This window comes from Lycium barbarum, chromosome 1 (genome assembly GCF_019175385.1).
Source record: "Lycium barbarum isolate Lr01 chromosome 1, ASM1917538v2, whole genome shotgun sequence".
Lineage (NCBI taxonomy): Eukaryota > Viridiplantae > Streptophyta > Magnoliopsida > Solanales > Solanaceae > Lycium > Lycium barbarum.
In genome coordinates, this window is record NC_083337.1 from 167794527 (window position 1) to 167815548 (window position 21022).

Genomic DNA, 21022 nt, shown 5'->3' on the forward strand with positions numbered 1-21022 from the left:
ATCGAGTTAAAGCACTTCGAGTCTACTTTTCAATGTCTTAAATCATTTATCATTACGACATTCTTATAAGAAATTATGATAATTTTTTTATCACGGATTGTCTGGAGCATATAGGTGGGTGCGCCATAGGCCGTGGCGGTGGCGCTTATTTTGGGCAGCTCACTCTGGTCCATATTAATGTCACATAAATTGGAAGAATTTACTCTTCCAACCCAATTTTGATGACTTCTAGCAAGTTTTTCTTGTTGAAATATTATCTTTTATTTAATTTCGACGAGTATATAAATTAATGAATTGTCAAAAAATGATACAGTTTGGCCGTTATATTCGGAATTCCGTCATTCTCGTTTTTAACAGACAGGTACTAATATTCTATTCTCATAGAGACGTTTAACCTGTGAATAAAGAGGAAAACAACAATAATTAGAGAAAAACCTCCATAGATTTGATTATTTGAGCCTGCATTAATCCAGATTGGAGTTGCAATTATCAGCCTGCAACTCCAATTCATGATTAATTAAATATGTTAGTGCCACTCGTTTTATGACCCAAATTTGAAATTACATTGAAAATTTGAAACCCTTGACAGATTTCAATCTGCATTTTCCAATACACATTACTCTAATAAAAGTCAAATCTCTCTGTTTAACGTCACTCTCACTCGTGCTATGCATTTTCCCCAAAAACTCTATTCTTATCGAAACAGGTAAAATTCAACCAACCATTTCTTTTTTTTTGTTCTTTTTCCCCAGTTCCCACATCTTGCAATCTCCGTCTTATCCACAACTCACTATACTTCTATTATTTTATTATTCTTGGAGTATTATTATATTCAGTTACAAAAGCGTATAGAAGCATTTTTTTTTTTTTAAGGAGAAGGTTAAGCAAAATGGGTACTGGCTCATCGAAGAATCCAGACAGTAGTTCACATGGCAGCGAAGATCATGGAGGTGGACAACTTTACGTTTCTCTCAAAATGGAAAATTATAAACTCAAAGACGAACTTTTTCCTCATGTTTATGGTTCAGTGCCATTAATTGGGTCATGTGATTCATCCAAAGCTGTAATTGATCACTCAACTTATTCCTTTGTACTGAGTTTCTATTTTTGTATATATTACTAACTAATGCAATTCTGTTTTGTCATGATCAGCTTCCAATGGAACGCGAATCCACTTCTATGTGGGAACTCAGTTTCGTTGTTCCTCCTAATCACGGTTAGCTCCTTTGTTCTTACAGGATGGCTGTCAACTATTGTATTGTGTTGTTAGTTTAAATATAATGTTTGTTTTGATTATTATAATAATATCGTTAACTCCATTGTTATGTAGCAATAAAAATTCCCATTCTATGTAACGGCCAATTTGGTGTGGTCGCGTCGTCACCTTTGTTTTTTTTGCTTCCTCATTTTACCTTGCTTAACAACAACAACATATCCAGTGGATTTTACTTTGCTGATTTTTTAATAATCATATTTTATCTTTTACCCTATCTTTTTTTATAATAACTCCACCTCGTATCCTACTTTTCTTTGTAATATTGTAAGTTTATTCTGCAGATTGTTGATGTGTGGGATTATGTTACGGCGCGAAACTATATAATTTGTCCAAACCTTATATTCATCAAAACAATATAGTATAATACAATATAATACAATATGATACATTATTAAACTATGTGTAACAAACATCCAAACAAGTTGTTACTGCTGTGATTTTCTTAAATTTGTTTAATTCATGGAATGACCCTTTTTTTCTTCTTTGAAAATCCACGTTCATTTCATTTCCTGAATGGAGTTATAGGAGGATTAATATCGGAGGCGGAATTTGAACCAAAGCTACTGGGTTCAGCCGAACCTGGAGCCGACTCTCTAGCTTCGCCCCTGATTAATATAGCTGACTGGACTAGCTAGGATTGAGAAGTAGTTGATTGATTGACTTTTATTTTGTATAGAGACATTGGACTTTAAGTTCCTTTTGAAGCCAAAAAACAACCCTGAGCCGTGTATAGTGGAGGAAGGTCCAAACCGTGTACTAATTGCTGGAACATTACAAGGGGACGGGCGTTCAGCCTCTTTTAAGCTGGACAACGGAGAGATTATTGAATATAGAGTGTTTGTTAAAGCAGACAGAGTTTCACCATTTGACCTTGCGGCTAGTTGGAGAGCCTTTCAGGAAAATCGCAGGCTTTCCAGTGTTCGAGACGTACCGGATGTTAGCATAAATTCGTCACCAACGGCAGGTGCAGAGGTAAGACGTTGCCATTGTTTGACTATAATCATAAATGCCGCTTTATAAACCATAGTGCTAGATTCCTGTGATTACTATCTTACTATATTGTTGGATGATCTCTCCATGTAAATGAGTGTTTGTTTTAACATTTTGGAACTCAGACGCGTTGTGCTTACGTTTGGAGTAAATGTGATAAACTGTACTATTACATGCTATTGCATCAAGAGATATCGTACAACTAAAGGGAGATAAGTTCCTCTTCTTTAGGAGCATAATGGGGTTGCAGATTTTGATATTCAAGAGGTTTAAATTTGAATAAGGATACTTAGCTTATGCATTTTTGTTACCATATGTGTAATTTTGAGGAAACTATTGATCTTAGTGTTTCTCATCAGTGCTCCTAGTTTTTCTGCTCCAGTCAATTGGTCAAAATTATTCATCTTTTTAGCTTCTTCAGATGTTTGTGGATGAATATTGCTTACCAGGGTTGTTTCTATAGATTTTGGCAGTTGGATATGTTTTTCATATATGCCTTAATTATATATTAATTACATTTCAAACATTTTTTCTCGACAGCATGGCTCTTCAGCAAGTCTAGAGCTTGATCTTGAACATTATGTTATCCCCGCTCCGGCAACATCTGCAGTTTACGCAGCTAACTTGACAGAAACTCCTAGGTCACTAAAACGTACAGGGGTATTTTCTGGGACTGATGGTACTATCATTCCAAGGCCTTCCTCAAAAGAGGGTCACACTTCAAATGATCGGTCTACAATAAAGGTTCTCGTGCTGCTTTTGTTTCTGACTTGAGATCTAGTTTGACTGTAGGACTTGATATTTTGTCTATTTTTATCCCATTCTGATCAAAACAGCCTTGGCGCTGAGACTCAGAGTTTTACTAATACTCCTGACTATTTTTTTGGGATAAGTGTTTCAGTGTAATGCATTTCCGTAATTTAAGAGAAGTAGGCATTAGCATATTTTTAATGCATGATAATGATCATCATTTTACTCAGTAAAATGAAAAAGCTATTCAACTCTGGTACTTATACTAATCTTCCTCATCCTCCAACTAAAAATCTTGTATAGTACGCATCTCTATATGACACTCATATGACCAATATATGCTATTTAAATTTTTATTCGATGTTATGCACGGAAGTTATTGCATTCGCTAGAAACATGCATGTTATGTGACTAATGTTCTCCCTTGCTCTTATTCTTTCTACATGCATTACCATTTTCTTTCAAATTGTACCTCATTGGTTAAGAGCCACGGTTGATTCACATTATGCGGTCTTTTTATCATCCAGCAGATGGAAGTACCGGATCCAACTAGAGTCCCCTCAGGGTCTGGCATGGTTGAGTCCAAGTCCGTGGGAACGGTCTCATCTTTGCAAAAGCAAGATAGTTACAGGGGACTCCTTGTAGATAGGGGTGTGGGATCTCCAAGACTAGTCAAATCACCCTGTACAACCAGTTTAACTCTTGATCTCAAGCCTGATTCTGATGCTAAGGTGTGTAGAAATGTATTGTGTCCATTTTGATGAATACTGTAATAAATCTCTGTTGTGACTTGGTTTACGCATCTGATGTATCATTCTTTTTAATTGTTCAGAATATGATGCCAGCTGCTGCAGGAGCCGTCGCAGCTGGAGCTGTAGCTGATCATATGCTTGGGCCAAAGGAAGACAGACATCTAGCAATCGTTCTGGTATTTTTATTTTCTGATGAAGAACTGATAAGCACTAATTAGTTTTGGTGAAAGCTTGTCAACTTTGATGCTGATGCTTTGCTTTCGGATTGGCTTTCCTATGTTCTTGGAATGGTATCTTATGCAATGAATGATCTTAGGACTTGCATATGCTTCTTGCAGGTTGGCTTGCCAGCTCGTGGCAAAACTTTTACTGCTGCTAAGCTTACTAGGTATCTTCGTTGGTTAGGTCATGACACCAAGCACTTCAATGTTGGGAAGGTAAATTGTGGCTCTTGTTTCTTCAATGTCTTCTTAAATTTGCAAACATAAGGAAACTAACCAATCTTTTTTTTGTGACAGTACCGCCGACTCAAGCACGGAAGTAATCAGGTAGTTTAAATGCCTGAATTGAACTGTTTTTCTAAATTTCTCCAGTCAAATAGAACTGCCGTCTCACTTACAACAAAAAAAAAAAAAACAGATAAAAAGAACTGCCATCTTTCTTGTATAGATAACTATGTTAAACGGATAAGTCACTTGCCAATATGTCATTTAAGGTTCATTATTTGATGGCCTTTTGGATTAGATGGTATTATTTTATTTTGCAGATGACTTGTGAGACTTCATTTTCTTGTCTATCTTGTTGACGCAGACTGCCGATTTCTTCCGAGCTGACAATCCAGAAGGCTTAGAGGCTCGCAATGAGGTAATCTCTGTCAAAATAGGAGTTGTTTATTGTGTGTTTGAGAAAATGATGACGATGGGAGGGGTCTTTACTTGTTTATATAATTTTAGTTGAACATTTATTTTATTTAACAAGGAACTTATCTACTCCATCCGACTAGTTCCGGATTCGAATCTGGGCAACCCACTATCATATCGAAATTCTAGAGGCCTGAAATCATCTTAATGAGAATTGACAATGAGGCAGGGTTTGGGCGGGGATACTAAATATATCCCTGTATCGACTCACCATAGTGTTCCTTCCCTCACCCTTGCCCCTCAAATCTCTTACCTTTGCCCCGCCTTGCCCCATTTTGGCCCCCAGCCTCTATCCTTTCCACGTTTATAAAATTGGCAGTGGCATACATAGGATTTTGACACCTACCTATTATTATAACTCAGCTAGTACGCATGTTTGGATTGGAGGCTGTGGGGTTCAACAAGGCTTTACTTTTATCCTAAACTGATAATTACTTTACATTATTTTTCAAACAGTGTCATTCTATTGTGTGTCTCTGTGTGTAGTTGTAAATATTGTGTACACATACATTAGTTAGCAGTGTCGGATGACACCACTTGAAGCAATGGGGATTTAGAGGAAAGAGGTGTGTTTGTGTATTCTGCTAATATGCATACAGGTGGGTTTACGGCTTTCTAATTGGAAGTTGACGAGCAAGGTTGCATGTCAAACATGATGGACAGAGCTGTTGAAATGGAGATGTAGGATCCACGTAATGTAGTCAGAGGAGGTCTGTGTCTGTCCTTTCCTTGTCTATTGTTCAGCATGTATTAAGACGGAGGTTATAATTATCAGTTTACGATTGGGAAAGAGAGGTATGGTGGAAGATAGAGAGAAAAAGTGTAGATCGAGAGGTTCAGTCTTCACCTGTAGCGATAGCGATGTTCTGTACGGAGATTAGGGTTCTCCTATGTTCTCTCTATTATTTGTTCTATGTCCTGAAAAGAACCATAAGGAGTGTCAGACCGTTTTTTTTTTTTTTTTTTTGAAATAAAACTAGGAGTGTTAGACTTATTCTTCTGTATCTTGAGAGACCAGAGAGAACAAGGAAAGAGAGTGGAGGGTTGTCCTCTGGTGTTTGTGATCTGTTTTAAGAGAAATGAGGAAAACGATGAAGGAAGAGTAAGGGTCTGTTTGGAGAGGTAAGGGTGTGAAACCTAAGTTCTGGTGCACTAGCTCACTTGAATCAAAACCCCAGATGAACTATCATGACTTGCATAACCTATCCCTGATCCCCATAGTGCAGGGGAAATTGTCTCCCTCTCACTGCCCATTCCCCATTTAGATCTATGATCTCAATCCGATTATGAAAAGGTCCTTGATTGCTCTGCCTCAACATCCCTAATCTTAGTAACCCGTCCTGGCCTCCCTGAGAAAAGAACTTATGGATAGGGCTTCTGTCATATAACATGCATGGGAATTATGCAATTTGTATCAATATTCTCCATTGCCAATCCAACACCCATTAATTGGACATTTGACCATTCACTTTTAGGAAAAAAGTGATTTATATTATATCTACTTCGTACGAGTTGTAGAAAGGAACAGGTTGCTTTCACATCTTGCTGTAGAAGTGACATTCTAGGATTTTGTGGTTTAGATATGGATGGCCATAGGCCCATATATTGACAGTACAACAACATACCCAGTATATTCCCACAAGTGGGGTCTTGGGAGGGTAGGGTGCCTTACCCCTACCTCGAGAAAATAGAGAGGCTGCATATATTAACAATATGACTGGTAATATTTTATGAAATTTCTATTGTTGTTGTTGTAGCCATGATAAGAGTTTCATTATTGCATTGTCCCAAGGACTAATGTGTATAAAACTTTGAGTTGTAGTGCAATATCAATCTCTCTTGTAGTTACATTACACTTAATTTATTCGTTGAATTGACTTTCTTCTTTTCGCATAGTTTTAATACATCACATGCTACTAGGTAGCAGCCCTTGCAATGGAAGACATGATCGCTTGGATGCAAGAGGGTGGTCAGGTAAGTCTTCTGTTATTTTCATGGAACAATACCGGTTTCTGAGTTTCCAATAACTATATCCATTGCTGAATGCAGGTAGGGATTTTTGATGCCACAAACAGCTCGAGCCGAAGAAGGAATATGCTTATGAAAATGTCTGCGGGGAACTGCAAGGTGAATTCTTATTTATGGACATCTGGTGTTAGTGTGTTACTGCTTTTAGTTTCCTTTAATATAACTGTAAGATGTTTCTCCCAAGGCTTTGGTCCAGTGGTAAGAGTGAGCGTGTGAATTTTGAACCATGCGCCATGACCCTCGGAGATGCCTCGGTTATCACAATAAAAAAATGTAAAATGTGTTTAATTCACATCAATGTAAGTGCAATTGCAGGATTTGAGCTAAGTTCTTTAACAATAAATGATATTCACAAATATTGCTTTCAGCTAATACCATACCTTATCTTGTTTCCATTCATTCGAGTTGGGGGGGGGGGGGGGGGGGGGGGATAACATAGAAGTTCTTATAGCGATGAAGTCAACATGCATTTATCGCTCTTTTTAGAGAGGCTGTTGCATGTTTCTGCATTTGTTGGTTAAAAAATTCATAGAGAATTATTACATATGTATCAAACTTCTAGGCTGTGTTTTTAGTTTCTTAGCACTTCGAAAGTTGCAGCATCAGTGAAGTTTGTTGGCCACGGTGCTTATGTATCTCAGTGCTTTTATGCTTCTAAGTACTTTCTTTTAACACAGTAGTTCTTTCTTTCTTTTTTATTTCATTCTTATGTTTATTTACTACTGGTTGTAGAATGTACTTTTTATGATGATACTGGTTGGATTTTATGGACCAATTTGCAGAAGCTTAAGTTGTATATCTGATCTTAGTTCTCATTCTTGATGTCTGTAATGCTTTGCTTGCAGATAATTTTCTTGGAAACAATCTGTAATGATCCTAAAATAATTGAAAGAAACATACGCCTCAAAGTTCAACAAAGCCCAGACTATGCTGAAGAGTATGATAGCTTGCTGTATCTTTTGGTGTTTCTCATATTAATTGGAAAAAAACTTACATGGTTGGCTTTGTTATTCAGGCCAGATTTTGAAGCTGGATACAGGGACTTCAAGAGTCGCCTTGATAATTATGAAAAAGTAATATTATTTATCATAGTTATTATGGTTATTTTTGACATATTTATTTATGAATGCTTGGCATCATATTATGTAATGCTTGTCCTATTTTTTCTCCAAGGTTTATGAGCCAGTAGAGGAAGGTTCTTATATCAAAATGATTGATATGGTCAGTGGTCATGGAGGACAAATACAAGTAAGTGACCTCATTTCATTTGTTTCTTCATGTGTTGTTTATTAGAGGACACTTCAAAAGGTCGATGTATTTTATTTCCAAGGAATTAATTCCAAGGTGGTCTTTATTTAAACAAATTATTTCTTGATTTCTTCATGATGATTTTGATTTATTGCACTGACAGTGGGCCACCTATGAGGCTTGGCTCAAGTGGTAGGCTGTGCCTCTGAAGGGTTTTTAGGTCTTAGGTTTGATTCTTTTAACAAGGGGTTACTTCTTTTTCCACATCAGGCTAACTTTGTGATTAGCAGTTTGATTTTTAATAACCTTTTACCTCTAACTCTTCCTATAAGGTGGTTTATCACCTTGAAATATCCTATATGCTCAATCTTCTGAAGGAATATGAAGATGGATTTCTTCTGATTTCTTTGGGACTTCATTGCATTTAACTTCAGTGAGAGCTTTATATCTTTTGGCGGTCTGGAGACCGGTAAACATTTTGATAGTGAGCATAAGGACTCTGTATAAAATTGTTTTAGATGCTTTTTATAGGCTGACATAGAATTTTGAATACCAATTTCATTTTCATATGGGTCGAATTTTAGGAGTTGGAGAAAAGATGCAATCTATGGGATGTTTAGATTGGCTTCAGTAAGCTATTGACAGTGGATTATTCGGTTAATTAAAGAGGAAAGAGAGGTGGGAGCAATTCAGAACTGGCTACAAGACCTTCTCTTTCTTTCTTAATATGCCTGTGCAGCAGTTTTCTAACTTGTCAGTCTTTTAGTCTGGCCGTGTTTGAGTTAATAGTTGGTAGCATATCCTGTTGAGTATGAAGATAGGCTTATATAAGTGGATTAATGACTGTCTTCCCAAAATTGATGGGAGTTTGTGCGACTGTCAAGATTCTTCTAGTTTTATCAACAGATGCTTTACTATAATGCCGGAGACATCCATGCAATTATTTATCATCTTACTTTCTTATAATTTGATAGGTGGCTAGACTTTGCTGCAACTATAGACTAAGTTTCTGTGCAATTCAATTCACATTCCAAGAGAGGAAATGGATCCTACCAGATCAGTCTCTTGAAATTATAGACTCTTTACAGAATCAGTTCTATTTGTGCAGGTGAATAATATTAGTGGCTATCTTCCTGGGAGGATTGTCTTCTTCTTGGTAAGTTACTGTTCATCCTACTAAGTGGTCTCTTTTCTCTTCCAACAGACTACTGTGTCTTTGAGGCATCTCTGGAATTATGTTGAATGATGTTGCTAGCAATGAAGGAAACACTTCTATTTCTCGTAATGTCTATGTCCTCTTTGGTAACCTCACTTTCCATGGAATACATGAAAAGAAAAACAGAAGAAGCAAAGACTGGATTAAACACACATCCACAGGTGGTTACAACAACAGCAGCAACAACAACATACCAAGTGTAATCCCACAAGTGGGGTCTGGGGAGGGTAGAGTGTACGCAGACCTTACCCTACCTTGGAAGGTAGGGGGAGGCTGTTTCCAATAGACCCTCGGCTCCACATATGGTTACTGTTAAGTAAATGACCTTTGGGCCTAACTCAACCCTAAAAGCAAATTCAGGATGGCAGATCAATTCTAGGAGAGGATTAAATGACTGGGAGATAGAGGAGTTCTGTCAATTGTTACAGCAGTTAAATACTACTCTCTCCGGATCAAAAAGAGTGTCCACTTAGCCCTTTTTTTCTTGGGTCAAAAAGAGTTTCCACTTATCAAATCAAGAAAGAATTAACCCTATTTTTCCAAATTTGCCCTTATTAAGTGCTATGTGATCAAATCCCAATACCTATTTAATTAGGGGTAGTTTAGTCAAATTATTTTTTTCTACGAGTTAGTATTTTCTTAAGGGGTGCGCAAGTGGCTAAGTGGACACTCTTTTTGATCCGGAGGGAGTACTGTTTTGGTGGACGATAGAGCAGATACTCTGATTTGGATGCTAGCAAGGACAAGGAATTTTCTGTTAAAAGTAGTTCTAAAAATCTGCAGAAGCAAGAGGGGCAATGGGATGTAATGTGGCCATGGAAAATGCTCTGGAAGACAAAGGCTCCAACCAAGGTTGCATGCTTTGGTTGGATTGCTTCTTTGCATGCCGCACAATGTTAAGAGCCTGTTGGTATGCTGGCAGAATCAGATGACAACGAAAAGGCTGAAGCAGATTTGGAAAACAATCCCACTCTATACTTTATGGACTCTATGGTTGGAGAGAAATAAGAGTTGCTTTGAAGGCAAAAAGAGTCACACTTCAGTGGTCAAAAACAAGTGTATCCAGTATCTGTACTATTGGTGTAAGGAGGGCTTGTTAGAGGATATGGATCAATATCTTGATTTCCTAGAGTTATTAGGGAGAAGCATGTAATGGTTGATTGGTCTGAGTTCTTCTTTCTGTACCAGCTTGGTACTTTATTAATAAAATTTAACCTAACTTTATCCCAAAAAAAAAAAAAAAGGCTAGCTCATGGGGTGAAAATTTCCCTAGACCATAAAGAGACAACAACCCGTTCTCTCAACCAATGTGTGACTCTTAAAGGTTACCACGTTAGTCTAGTCTTCAAGACTTACCTTAGCCTAGTCTTCAAGACTTAGGATCTGTTCTTATGGTTTCAAGAAAAAGAGAGATTAAAATTCAGATTTTGGTAGTAGAGTCAGTATTCTTGCTACTGGATGATATCACTACTGGTACACACTGGTAAATGGAAAAATCCCATGCTGTACAAAACATATCCTCTTTACTGGTGTTCTTTCTATCATTTGAATGTATAACTAAAATCTGGCACATTCTTGTGATGGGGCTTCATATTTTCCCTAAGAGTGATTTTCATATATGTCATGGCCCTCCACTTATCCCAGAAAAGTAAGGAAAGAAAGAGAATGGGTCACGCACACAAGCAAGTCAGTGCAAGATGGCAATTTGCCTGATCTAGACATCTTTTTGTTTAATTTGCTCCTCTCATGTGCTCTTAATTTTTGTTGAAAGTGCCCAACAGATTGATATGATATGCAGGTCAATACACATCTCACACCACGTCCAATTTTGCTAACAAGGCATGGAGAGAGTCTATACAATGTTAGAGGCAGAATTGGTGGTGACACCGCCATAAGGTTTCTATCCTCTAAACACCTTGAAGATGTGCTCTCTCTTTATATATATATTTATTTATTTATTTGTTTAATTATTGAGTAATAACTGATTGGAGTTGCTATTTTTAATTGTTTTTATGTTTGTCCTATTCTTTTGAGATAACATGTGTAATGAGCCTCTCTCTTTTACATTTTAAATTGCCAGCAATGTTCAATTTTCACTGGGACTATCGTTGTTCTTTCAATTAGTGCATTCCACTGTGATTTAAGTTGCCTTCATCCAATGGACTTCTCCTCTCACAGCCAAAAGCCTGGTTTTGCATTTGATCTTGTTCAATGAGAGAACAAAACCTAATAATCTCTCTGCTTGAAGATTTTATTTTTGGGGAGGGTTATGGCTGTTGGAATACTGAATTTCACAAGAAAAATGTGAACACTCTATAATCCATCCAAATTACTCTGTAAGACAACAATTTTTTGAACATCGACGGAGCTTCAGATTTTTAACTTATAAGGCTTAACTTGTATTTTAGCTTACTTCAGTTGGCTAGATTGGTAGATCTATATGGCACGTAATGGCTGGATTATAGATAAATCAAATGGGACACTTGTGCAAGTACAAATTCGAGAATATTATGGATTTCAAATTTCTAGAATGTTATTGCTGAAACTGTAGCTTAATAAGTAGCTTGTTTGATTCTAAACATCTGGTCTGGGGATTTTTCTAAAAAGTTGTAAATATCCTTGCATTGCATATTTAGGCTTCAAGGAAATATTCGAAGGCCTTCCAAAAATTTTGACAGAAGAAGATTCCAACAAACAAACCTTTGTATAAGCCGGTTATCATCTATGCCGCAAACTTTCTTTCTTCAAGGAGGCCTCCTGCCTAATTACTTAAAGGTTATAAGCAAGGTGCCCTTTAATTTAACATGTAACAAAGCAGATAAAGATATAGAGTTAGAGACTTATCTCCATTTCATCATTACATATTCTATGTGCTGGCGCAACAAGAAAAGAATATAGATTACATAAAGGGGTATTTTAAAGAATAGTTGAATAAATACATCTCTCGCTTCTGCAAAAGCTTGTGTGTCTCCATTTCCAGGAACCATAATATGTTACACCTGTGATTTTTAGAATTATGAAAAGCCTAAGAAATCCTGCTGGTACGAGAAGTTAAATCTGCACAGAGAGATGTACTCTATGGCCCTGCATGCTGAAAGCAATTGATAACTTTCTTTGAATTTGCTGCATGTGTCCCGCGAGTTTACCTATGATTGTGATGGACCATAGACAAATTTTTTGTTTGGAAGATGCAAAAATTTACCATAGGGCATGGAGTTTTCATGGCTTCTTCACATTATTTAGTGATACAAAAACTATCATAGGACATGGAGCCTTCATGGGTTCTTCAGATTTTACTGGTCTTGTAGAAGTACTATTTACTTGTGTAGTTTAAAGTCATAAAATGTAGAATTTGCCTCCAGGTCATAAAAGTTACTCGTTTGAGATTGTCTTCTGCTATCTGTAAGGATTGGATGATAAATTCTGATGAAATATTCACTTTGTTTGTATATGCTGTGATTTGGTTACTGTTAATCAAGTAATGAAATCTTTACTCTATTTTCTCGATGTATTTGCAATTTAGACTAGCTCAAAATTTTCTTTTCCTTTATGACTGACAAACTTCTCTAACAGTGAAACTGGGGAGCTCTATGCGAAGAAACTTGCAAATTTTGTTGAAAAACGGCTGAAAAATGAAAAGGCTGCTTCTGTAAGTTCCACCTATTGATGATTCAATTGTATAATGTTTTCTTTTCCCCTTCCTTTCTGACTTTAACTTGTGCTTTTATTGAAATTGATAAAAATGGGAACTGACCTACCGCCTCTGGTTGGGTTATCACTGGGTGGGTTGGGGAGGGCTGGGAGAAAGATTGGCCTTAAAGCAGTAGAGATAGCATTAGGAGTGACTTGTACATTTAGGAGAAAGCACTAACGTTGGAAAAGCATTAGAAGCCGCTGAATCAGATGGGTGCAACCTAGGGTGCTTAGCTGTCTATTTTTGGCCTTTTATTGTGTTACCATTAACGTATTAAGAAAAGCTAATTCTTCATTTTGAAACCCATTGTGAATTATTATTTTTTTCTCTGGCTAAAGGAGAAAGCTTCCTCTAATCGTTGATGAAAACACTTCCTTTTTCCTGAAATAACCCCACATCTCAATAAATAAAAGAAAAAAAAGTGTAGTTCCCCTGCTTTGAATTGTAATCTGTGCCAGGAGCAGGAACCTTTGATCTTTTACCCCAAGGCGAGCAAGCATTTCTTTTTTCTTTTTTGGCTTGATATTTTCAACTGGAAAATTAGCTTTCTTGAAGAAGCATGGTCACACATGTCAGATATAGTTTTGAAGTAAAAGAATCCCAAAGCAGTACTTAAACTTCTATCATTTCTTACACAAACTTGAAGCAGGATTAATGGTTGCTAAAAATCACGAAGCAAAGTGCATGAAACATTAGCAGCCAACTTTTTCGGCTCATACGGGAAGCACCATTTTATATCGCTTCCAGAATATAAAAAATTAGTACCAGCGGTAACTACACAACTCCTAATTGGTAGGACAGTTCCAAACTTCTACACTGATCTTAAGATATAAGGAACCCAGTTCTATATGGAAAATGTGGTTTCCTAGCAGTTTAATACAGCTGTTTGCACCAAAAAAAAAAAAAAACCCCACTTTCTCCTCCAAAAAGAAGTCAAGAAAATTAAAATAAATTCAGGTATATTTCACTTTTTTGTGGGGGTTGGGAGGAGGTGAATTAAAAGACTGGATTTGCGGTCTTGCAGCTCTTTGGAAATGTGCAATGTGATAATTTCTCAAATTTCTTGCTTTTTCAGAATTAAAAGCTTGCTTTTTCTGAAGAACACAATGTGCATGAAGAAAAAATCGGCATAAGCATATAAACAGTTCTTTTTTAATAAAGTTTGAGCATATAAAGAGTTTATGGTCTCTAGTAGTTATTAAGCTCAAAAGTTTCTATTTTTCTTATATTTCTCCATGAACCTTGAAAAATGCATTTTTAAGTTCCTTAATTGTTTGTTAGGCTTTCAGTAGGTAGCTAGTAGTGCTTACTCTGCACAAATTGTTAGATATATGCTAGAGAATGCTGTATAAAATTCTCTATTATATATTTTTTTACTTAGATATGGACCAGCACATTGCAAAGAACAATTTTGACGGCTAATCCAATTGCTGGGTTTCCCAAGGTTAGCTTGTTGAACCATCGTTTGTTTGTTTGTTTTTAAATCCTGTCTTTGACTTAGTAGGGTTCTTCCTTTTCCTCACTCCCTTTTCAGATACAATGGCGAGCCCTTGATGAAATAAATTCTGGCATATGTGACGGGATGACATATGAAGAAATAAAGAAAAATATGCCCGAAGAATATGAGTATGCTATAACTCTTCTTTACCTTTCACGATGCACGCTTGTCCATTTGTTTGTGACATAGTAGGATTTTGTCCCAAGTAGATTTTCTGTGGTGTTTATAGGAACAGTCAGCAAACTATGAACACATACTGCAGGGCAAATATGCCTCTGCAGCTACAGAAAAGTGATATTGCTATGACGGGAATTGGCCATAGAGTTTGGTCTCTACTGAATGAACTTAATTTCATATTGATTGCTCCAGTGGCATAGTTCTTTATTTTTTCATTATATGTATAGGCAATCAACTGCATTGAACTGGCCTGAAATGTAGTTAGAGTTGGAAAAGGTTTCCGTGATGGCAAGAACATCACCTTTCCTAGATTGTGAGTAATCCGTTGAACAACTGATGATAGAGTCCGTTTTGAGTAAAAACATCTCCATGGAATCAAAAGACTTTTCTGCTTCATTATTTACTAACTGGCTGTGTGTTTTACTCTTTCTTTTTGCATGCTATTATAATAGTGTTTTGTTGATATGTCCGAAGAAATGAAGCTGGTCTCCACCATTCTCCTGTACTGATGCACTAATAAACAACACTATTCTTTGTCTTAAATATCAATTAGTGTCAAATATTGCTTGTTACTTATTTATATGTACATATAGGTCACGCAAAAAGGACAAGCTGAGGTATAGATACCCTAGAGGCGAGTCTTATCTTGATGTCATACAAAGGTTTGTTATTTAACCCTTTAAACTGTAAAGTTTGTTGCCGTCAATAAATTAAATCTAGAATTCTGCAATTTTCTCGTTACGTTCTAATTAACGTTCAACATGCTGCAGGTTGGAGCCGGTGATTATCGAGCTTGAAAGACAAAGAGCACCAGTGGTGGTGGTATCTCACCAGGTTGGTAAATGTTGCTGAAACATGAAATTACCTCGCTTCCATGTGAATGTGCATGACATTGGTTTTTTTTCCTTTCTAAATCTCTTGTAGGCAGTATTGAGGGCTTTGTATGCTTATTTTGCTGATAGGCCTTTGAGTGAAATTCCACACATAGAGGTAATTACTTGACGAGGATCGTTATATTATATTCCAGAATGAACGGAGTTGCATGTCCATTCGTGCTGATTTGGTAGTTAAAGCGTATTGAACATATCTTCTAGACATGAAAATGATATTTATCTTCTTCTGGGCGAGCTGCGGGCTACTTTTTCATTCTTTCCATTCCATCTGTCATGCTTGATTGGTTAATTAAGTTGCTGAATGAAACCAAGTTCATTAAGGTTCCTCTAGGAAAAATATGCACCCTGGTTTGAAGTATGGGTAGATAAGACACTGACATGATTCTAAATAAGATGCTGAGCATAAAACCTGTATTAGGGTGTTATCTTTTCAAGGTTGTAGAGATGGTTGGTGCTAAATGCTAGTTGAGATTTTTGGTGTGTTTAGTATGAAGAAAAATACTTTTTGGAAAATGTATTCTAAAAAATAAGTCATTTTCTGGCAACCAGACACCAATGAAAAATATTTTTCATTAAAGAGGGAGAAAACAACTTTCTTCGCTTATGTATGTCTCCGATAGTTCATTTGAAATAATTTTAAAATTTTAGAGTGTGTTGGATAGTGAGACGGTTTCTTCTGGAAAATGATTTCCACTGGGAAATATTTTCCTTCACCAAAGACACCCATTACTCATCATTTAACCAGGAAAATGGCCTTGAAGTTGAATTCTTCTACTGATTATATATATTCTGGTGGCTGGGAGACAAGGGCCAAAGTCTTGTAGTGGCTGTAGGTGTTGATTTTCTTCATTTATGCATTGTGCATTTTTACTTAGTGAACTTTGAACTTGACGGAAGAATTAATCATTTCAACGAAGAAACTAAAACAGAAACCTATGCTATATTCTTTCCTGGTCTAGTACAGAAATAAAACCGTATTTTACCCTTTTCTTTCTTAAACATCCAGATGCCACTTCATACAATCATAGAGATACAAATGGGAGTTACAGGAGTGCAGGAGAAGAGATACAAACTGATGTAGGTCATTGCAACTTGACTTGCTAATTCATAAATGCAGCAATTCTCTCATTCTTTAAGTTGTAATTGACACCAAAAAGCTGTATATTGATGAGACTTTGAATTAAAGTGTATTATTTTGAAGGGCTTTTTTTTTTTTTTGTGATTGTACGAGCAAATAATCTCTCCAAAGTTGTGGAAATATCCGGCTTTACCCAAAATATTCAGGAAAAGAGTGTAGTTTAGTTACCCACAAAATATGGACTCTGATCCTTAATATGGTGTAAATTCTATTTTCCCCGTCCAAATTCATATGGGACCCCTGAGAGAACCAACTCAATGGCAACTACCAGAGCCTAGACATGCTATTCCCATTAAAATGTATTAATATCACTGTTTCTGGTAATTCTTGTTTTATTTCAGTACATGCATTGGTTCTTGGATTTTGGTGCAAGGTCGCCATACGAATCGATCCTCTGTTTCCATGCCTCATCTTTCAGTACTTGCTTTATTATTTTTCATCATTTAGCTTTCTGCATTGTTAAGTGATACTCCTGTTGCTATATATGTGGTCTAATCTGGCTAGACATGGAGCTTAAGGAAAAAAAAGAAACTTTTGAAACGTGTGGTCTTTTGAATGTGCTATGACATTTCTGTGGCTATAATAGTATGTCATTAAGGGTAAAGTGTGAAGTTCAAAGTTAATTTGTTCTAATATAATAATGTGTTATTCTTTTTTAAATGTTTAACAAGAAAATAGTATCACATAAACCGATTGGAGGGAGTACGATCTATATGAGTTATCCGACAAAGGGTCTCTTAAAAATGGTGAGTTCTTCAATTCCTCTGTTCGTATACAGAGGAACGCATTGGAATGTATATCATTTGTGACTTGTGAATTTGTTGGAAGACGAAGGCGTGTGCAGAAGTTAACCAAGTATATTACCATGCATTCCGTGCAGACTGTAGAAACGTTATTAGCTGTATAAAATAGGACAAAGAGCACCCAAAAGAAAAACAGTTCCATAACTGTTGGTTAAAAATTATAATTTTGGTGTTAGTATAACAAATCAAGCTACCTTGTTTAGCTTCTACGGCTTTTACTTTGTGATGTATGCTTAACTTAAACTTTAATCAAGGTTTTTTTCGCTTTACTTTGTGCAATTAAAGAATCTTAAGTTACAAGCTTCGATTTATCTTCAACTTGCCTATAAACCTACTATTTGAATCGTGCAATGATCTATGCTTCTTAGCAAGAGAAAAAGAAAGAAGTATCTATGCTTAATGGTGAAAACGCTAATGATACGTGCACATGTTATGAACCAACTGACCATACATCTAAGAGTTTTATGTTTATATGCATTGACAGTATAAGGAGTCGGACATGATTTGAAATCATGAGATGGAATCATGATGATTTGAAGTTGAAGTTTTGTTTGGACATGCAATTTGAATTTTTTAAGTTGTATTTTTTCTTATAGACATAAAAACTCCACAAGTTGTTAAAACCATCAAAACTTTCTTATAATCTTACCAAATGAGCAAGTCATAGTTCATAACAAAATTGATACTCTACTAGAAGACTTTTTAAAAAAATACAACATCAATTGATCAAACTTTAGTTCAATAAAATGGAAAATTAAAAATGAGTTGTAGTGTAACTACTCTTTAATATAATTCTCCCACATGGTTGGTAAAAGTAAATTTGTTATAAATATACTACCAACTTGTAGATCTTTTAATATTTGATATAAATGGTTGGTAAAAATGATTGGTAAATATATCTATCAACTTATGGATTTATTTTTACAAAATATAAATTTATGGGTCAGCTTTTCCATTTAAAAAATTTAAAATCATGATTTGGAATCTCAAATCATGCATTTTTGGATGATTTGAGATGAAATCGCATGTCTAAACGCCTACTAAAAAAACTTTTATACTTATCAAGTTCAGTTGAAGTATAACATGATGTTACTCTAAATATCAAACAAGATACAATAAGAATAGAGTGACAACTTGCTATATTATCAAATCAATAAGCTGATTTTACAAATTGGCATATTGCCGCTAGCTGGCAAACCAAAGAACACGAAATAAAATAGACTCCATTCGCTGATCACTATGAGCGGAGCTAGCATGAAAAGTACGGGTGAAATATTTTTGGTTCAAATCTTATATATTTGTTGAGATATATCCACTGATATGTACATTTAATAAACTTCAGAACTCATAAATTTCAATTCCTGGATCCATGTACCGCTTCATTGTTGGTGCAATTCAAGCAGTGACCGCTGAAATTGCAGTAGAGTTGAGTTGCAGAGAAGCTCGACACAGAGGACAATTCGAGTGACACGAGAGCCATTTATCGATACATTCAGCATGATATGTATGGTGACAATCTGGCAATAACTTAACCATTTCATCATCTCTAAATAACCCCAAACAAATTGGGCACTCACTTTCTTTAACAGTACCTTTACATGTCTCGCCAAATAAGAAAACTGGCAGCTTTTGAATAGATTCTTCATCAAGCCCCTTGTTTATTTGGACCAAAACTGCATCCCCAGATGCAGAACTTGATAATACTGTTTCACTGGAAAAGCAGCTAAATTTACAAACAAAATAGAAGAAAAAGAATGCAACGAGTAGTATTAAGAAGAAGAAAAAGATGATTGAAAGACCATGGTTGTGGAGGTGTAAGGTGATTAATTTGAGGTCGCTGAAGTACCAGTTTGAAGTTTGAGAATCTTGCAAAGACATGACGAATTGAACAATGGGGAACTGAAATGGAAGTTGTGGGAAAAAAAGTATGGACTTTCTGTTCTGGTGCCTACTTATTACTTATTACAAGAGGATGCCACTGTGACGGATGGAGATTGGAGAGTATAATTACTAGGTTCAATAAAATTGAGCATTTTCAACATGAAGTATGGATAAGACATGTGAAAATTTAATTAAATTTTGACGGAATCTTAAATTTCGAACAAAAATATAATAGGTTTATCCGTAAGAATATTATAGTCAAACTCATCGTATTTAAATCCCAGAGTTTCCTTTATCAGGCTACAGTGTTATCCATTATACATACCAAAATGTTTATTATTATTATTATTATTATTATTATTATTATTATTATTATAACTTCTATACATTGATAACTAAAATATGGTTTAATGCATATGCGGCCCCCGAAATAATTTATATCATCAAATCATCTAAAAATAAGTACATGTAACCACCTGGTAATAAGTGAAACTAATGACCTAAAAAGCAAAACAGACAACACAATCTCATATAATAGGTTAAATTACATTGATAACATAATTTTTTTAAAACATGTATATAAATTTAATTCTTTCTTCTTTTCATTTGTTACAGTAGAGCAATAACTCCTACGGCTAACTCACACTCTTTCAGCCTTTAGCTATCAGTTCCATCATGCTTCAACTGTTTCATTTAATTCCCATAGTGCTAATTAGGCCCATTGCCCATACGTGAAAGATTCAAAATGAATAAGTGTGAATGGTGTTACATGCATCCTTTTGGATTTAATATTTGAGATGAAGAATTATAAATTACTAGGAAAAGAAATTCCTTGTGCTACAAAGATTTTCTTTAGTCACAATCTTGAAACGGCTATAGTTGGATTGCACATAAACCCAAATTGGCCTGCTTATTTATTAAGGAAAATAAAAAGATCATATAATATTTAACGTATTGCATGCTAACTTTTGCCTATATATATTCAGACCCAAAGCTAATTACTTAAATGATCATTCAAATTATAAAAATAATTAAAAATGACAAAATCAGCTCATAAAATATGATCAGCCAAGCCGCGGTCTAGTGCAGGTGCACTAGCTCGACCAAATGGAGTACAAGGTTTGCTCAGAGTTTCAATGTACGAATCCATCAGAGACAGATTCAGTGTAAAGGAAAAAGCCGAGATTAAAAATAAAAATAAAAGAAGTCCCTAATGTATGTATGTTACTCATCTCCTCCACCATTTTGTTGTGGCAAAAGGTATGTGGATGAATAACTTGTCCAATTCAGACACTCAAAAAACCCGTTGAATTAAAATTAAACTGTTTAAAAGAACAACTTAAGTTATATACTCCGTACAAATTTTCTATCATAGGTTAAAATTCACTAATAATATAAAGTGTCATATTATTAGTGTAAATCCTTAAGTACAGTACATCCGAGAAGTCATAAAGATATCCCGAAAGAAAATTGGCCTTTGTCTTGGGGTACCCTTATTGTCATGACATGTTGATCAATTGTCCTTCTCATCTAAAAGTTAAACCGCTCGAGAGTGCATATTTATTTACTTAATAATTATGTCTTCAACACATATTTATTTACTTAATAATTATGTCTTCAACACACCACCTTCTCACGTGCAGGCCTAATTCATTTTCCTTGGCCAAGTACACATGGAAATTCTTTTTGACAAAGGGTGATGGTGAGACTCGAACCGTTGACCTCTGCCTACTTAGATACTATATTAAATTGTGTGAT

The 21022-nt window shown here is 35.7% G+C and overlaps 1 protein-coding gene across 2 annotated transcripts; it reads left to right on the forward strand.

Moving 5' to 3' along the window:
* Window positions 1-400: 400 nt before the first annotated feature.
* On the forward strand, window positions 401-16988 carry LOC132606356 (6-phosphofructo-2-kinase/fructose-2,6-bisphosphatase). 2 transcript variants are annotated; one of them, XM_060319817.1, is made up of 24 exons: window positions 401-706; window positions 874-1063; window positions 1153-1216; window positions 1953-2248; window positions 2807-3010; window positions 3547-3747; window positions 3849-3944; window positions 4107-4205; window positions 4287-4316; window positions 4579-4632; window positions 6609-6662; window positions 6738-6815; window positions 7562-7653; window positions 7732-7789; window positions 7890-7964; window positions 9073-9120; window positions 10979-11076; window positions 12754-12829; window positions 14256-14318; window positions 14409-14500; window positions 15143-15211; window positions 15320-15383; window positions 15474-15539; window positions 16449-16988. In XM_060319817.1, exons 1-24 carry the CDS (start codon window positions 669-671, stop codon window positions 16521-16523), a joined length of 2280 nt encoding a protein of 759 aa, XP_060175800.1. In that variant the 5' UTR covers window positions 401-668; the 3' UTR covers window positions 16524-16988. The 2 variants fall into 2 exon arrangements, with proteins under 2 accessions (XP_060175800.1, XP_060175793.1); XM_060319810.1 differs by having other exon boundaries at window positions 402-706; window positions 3544-3747.
* The last annotated feature ends 4034 nt before the right edge of the window (window positions 16989-21022 follow it).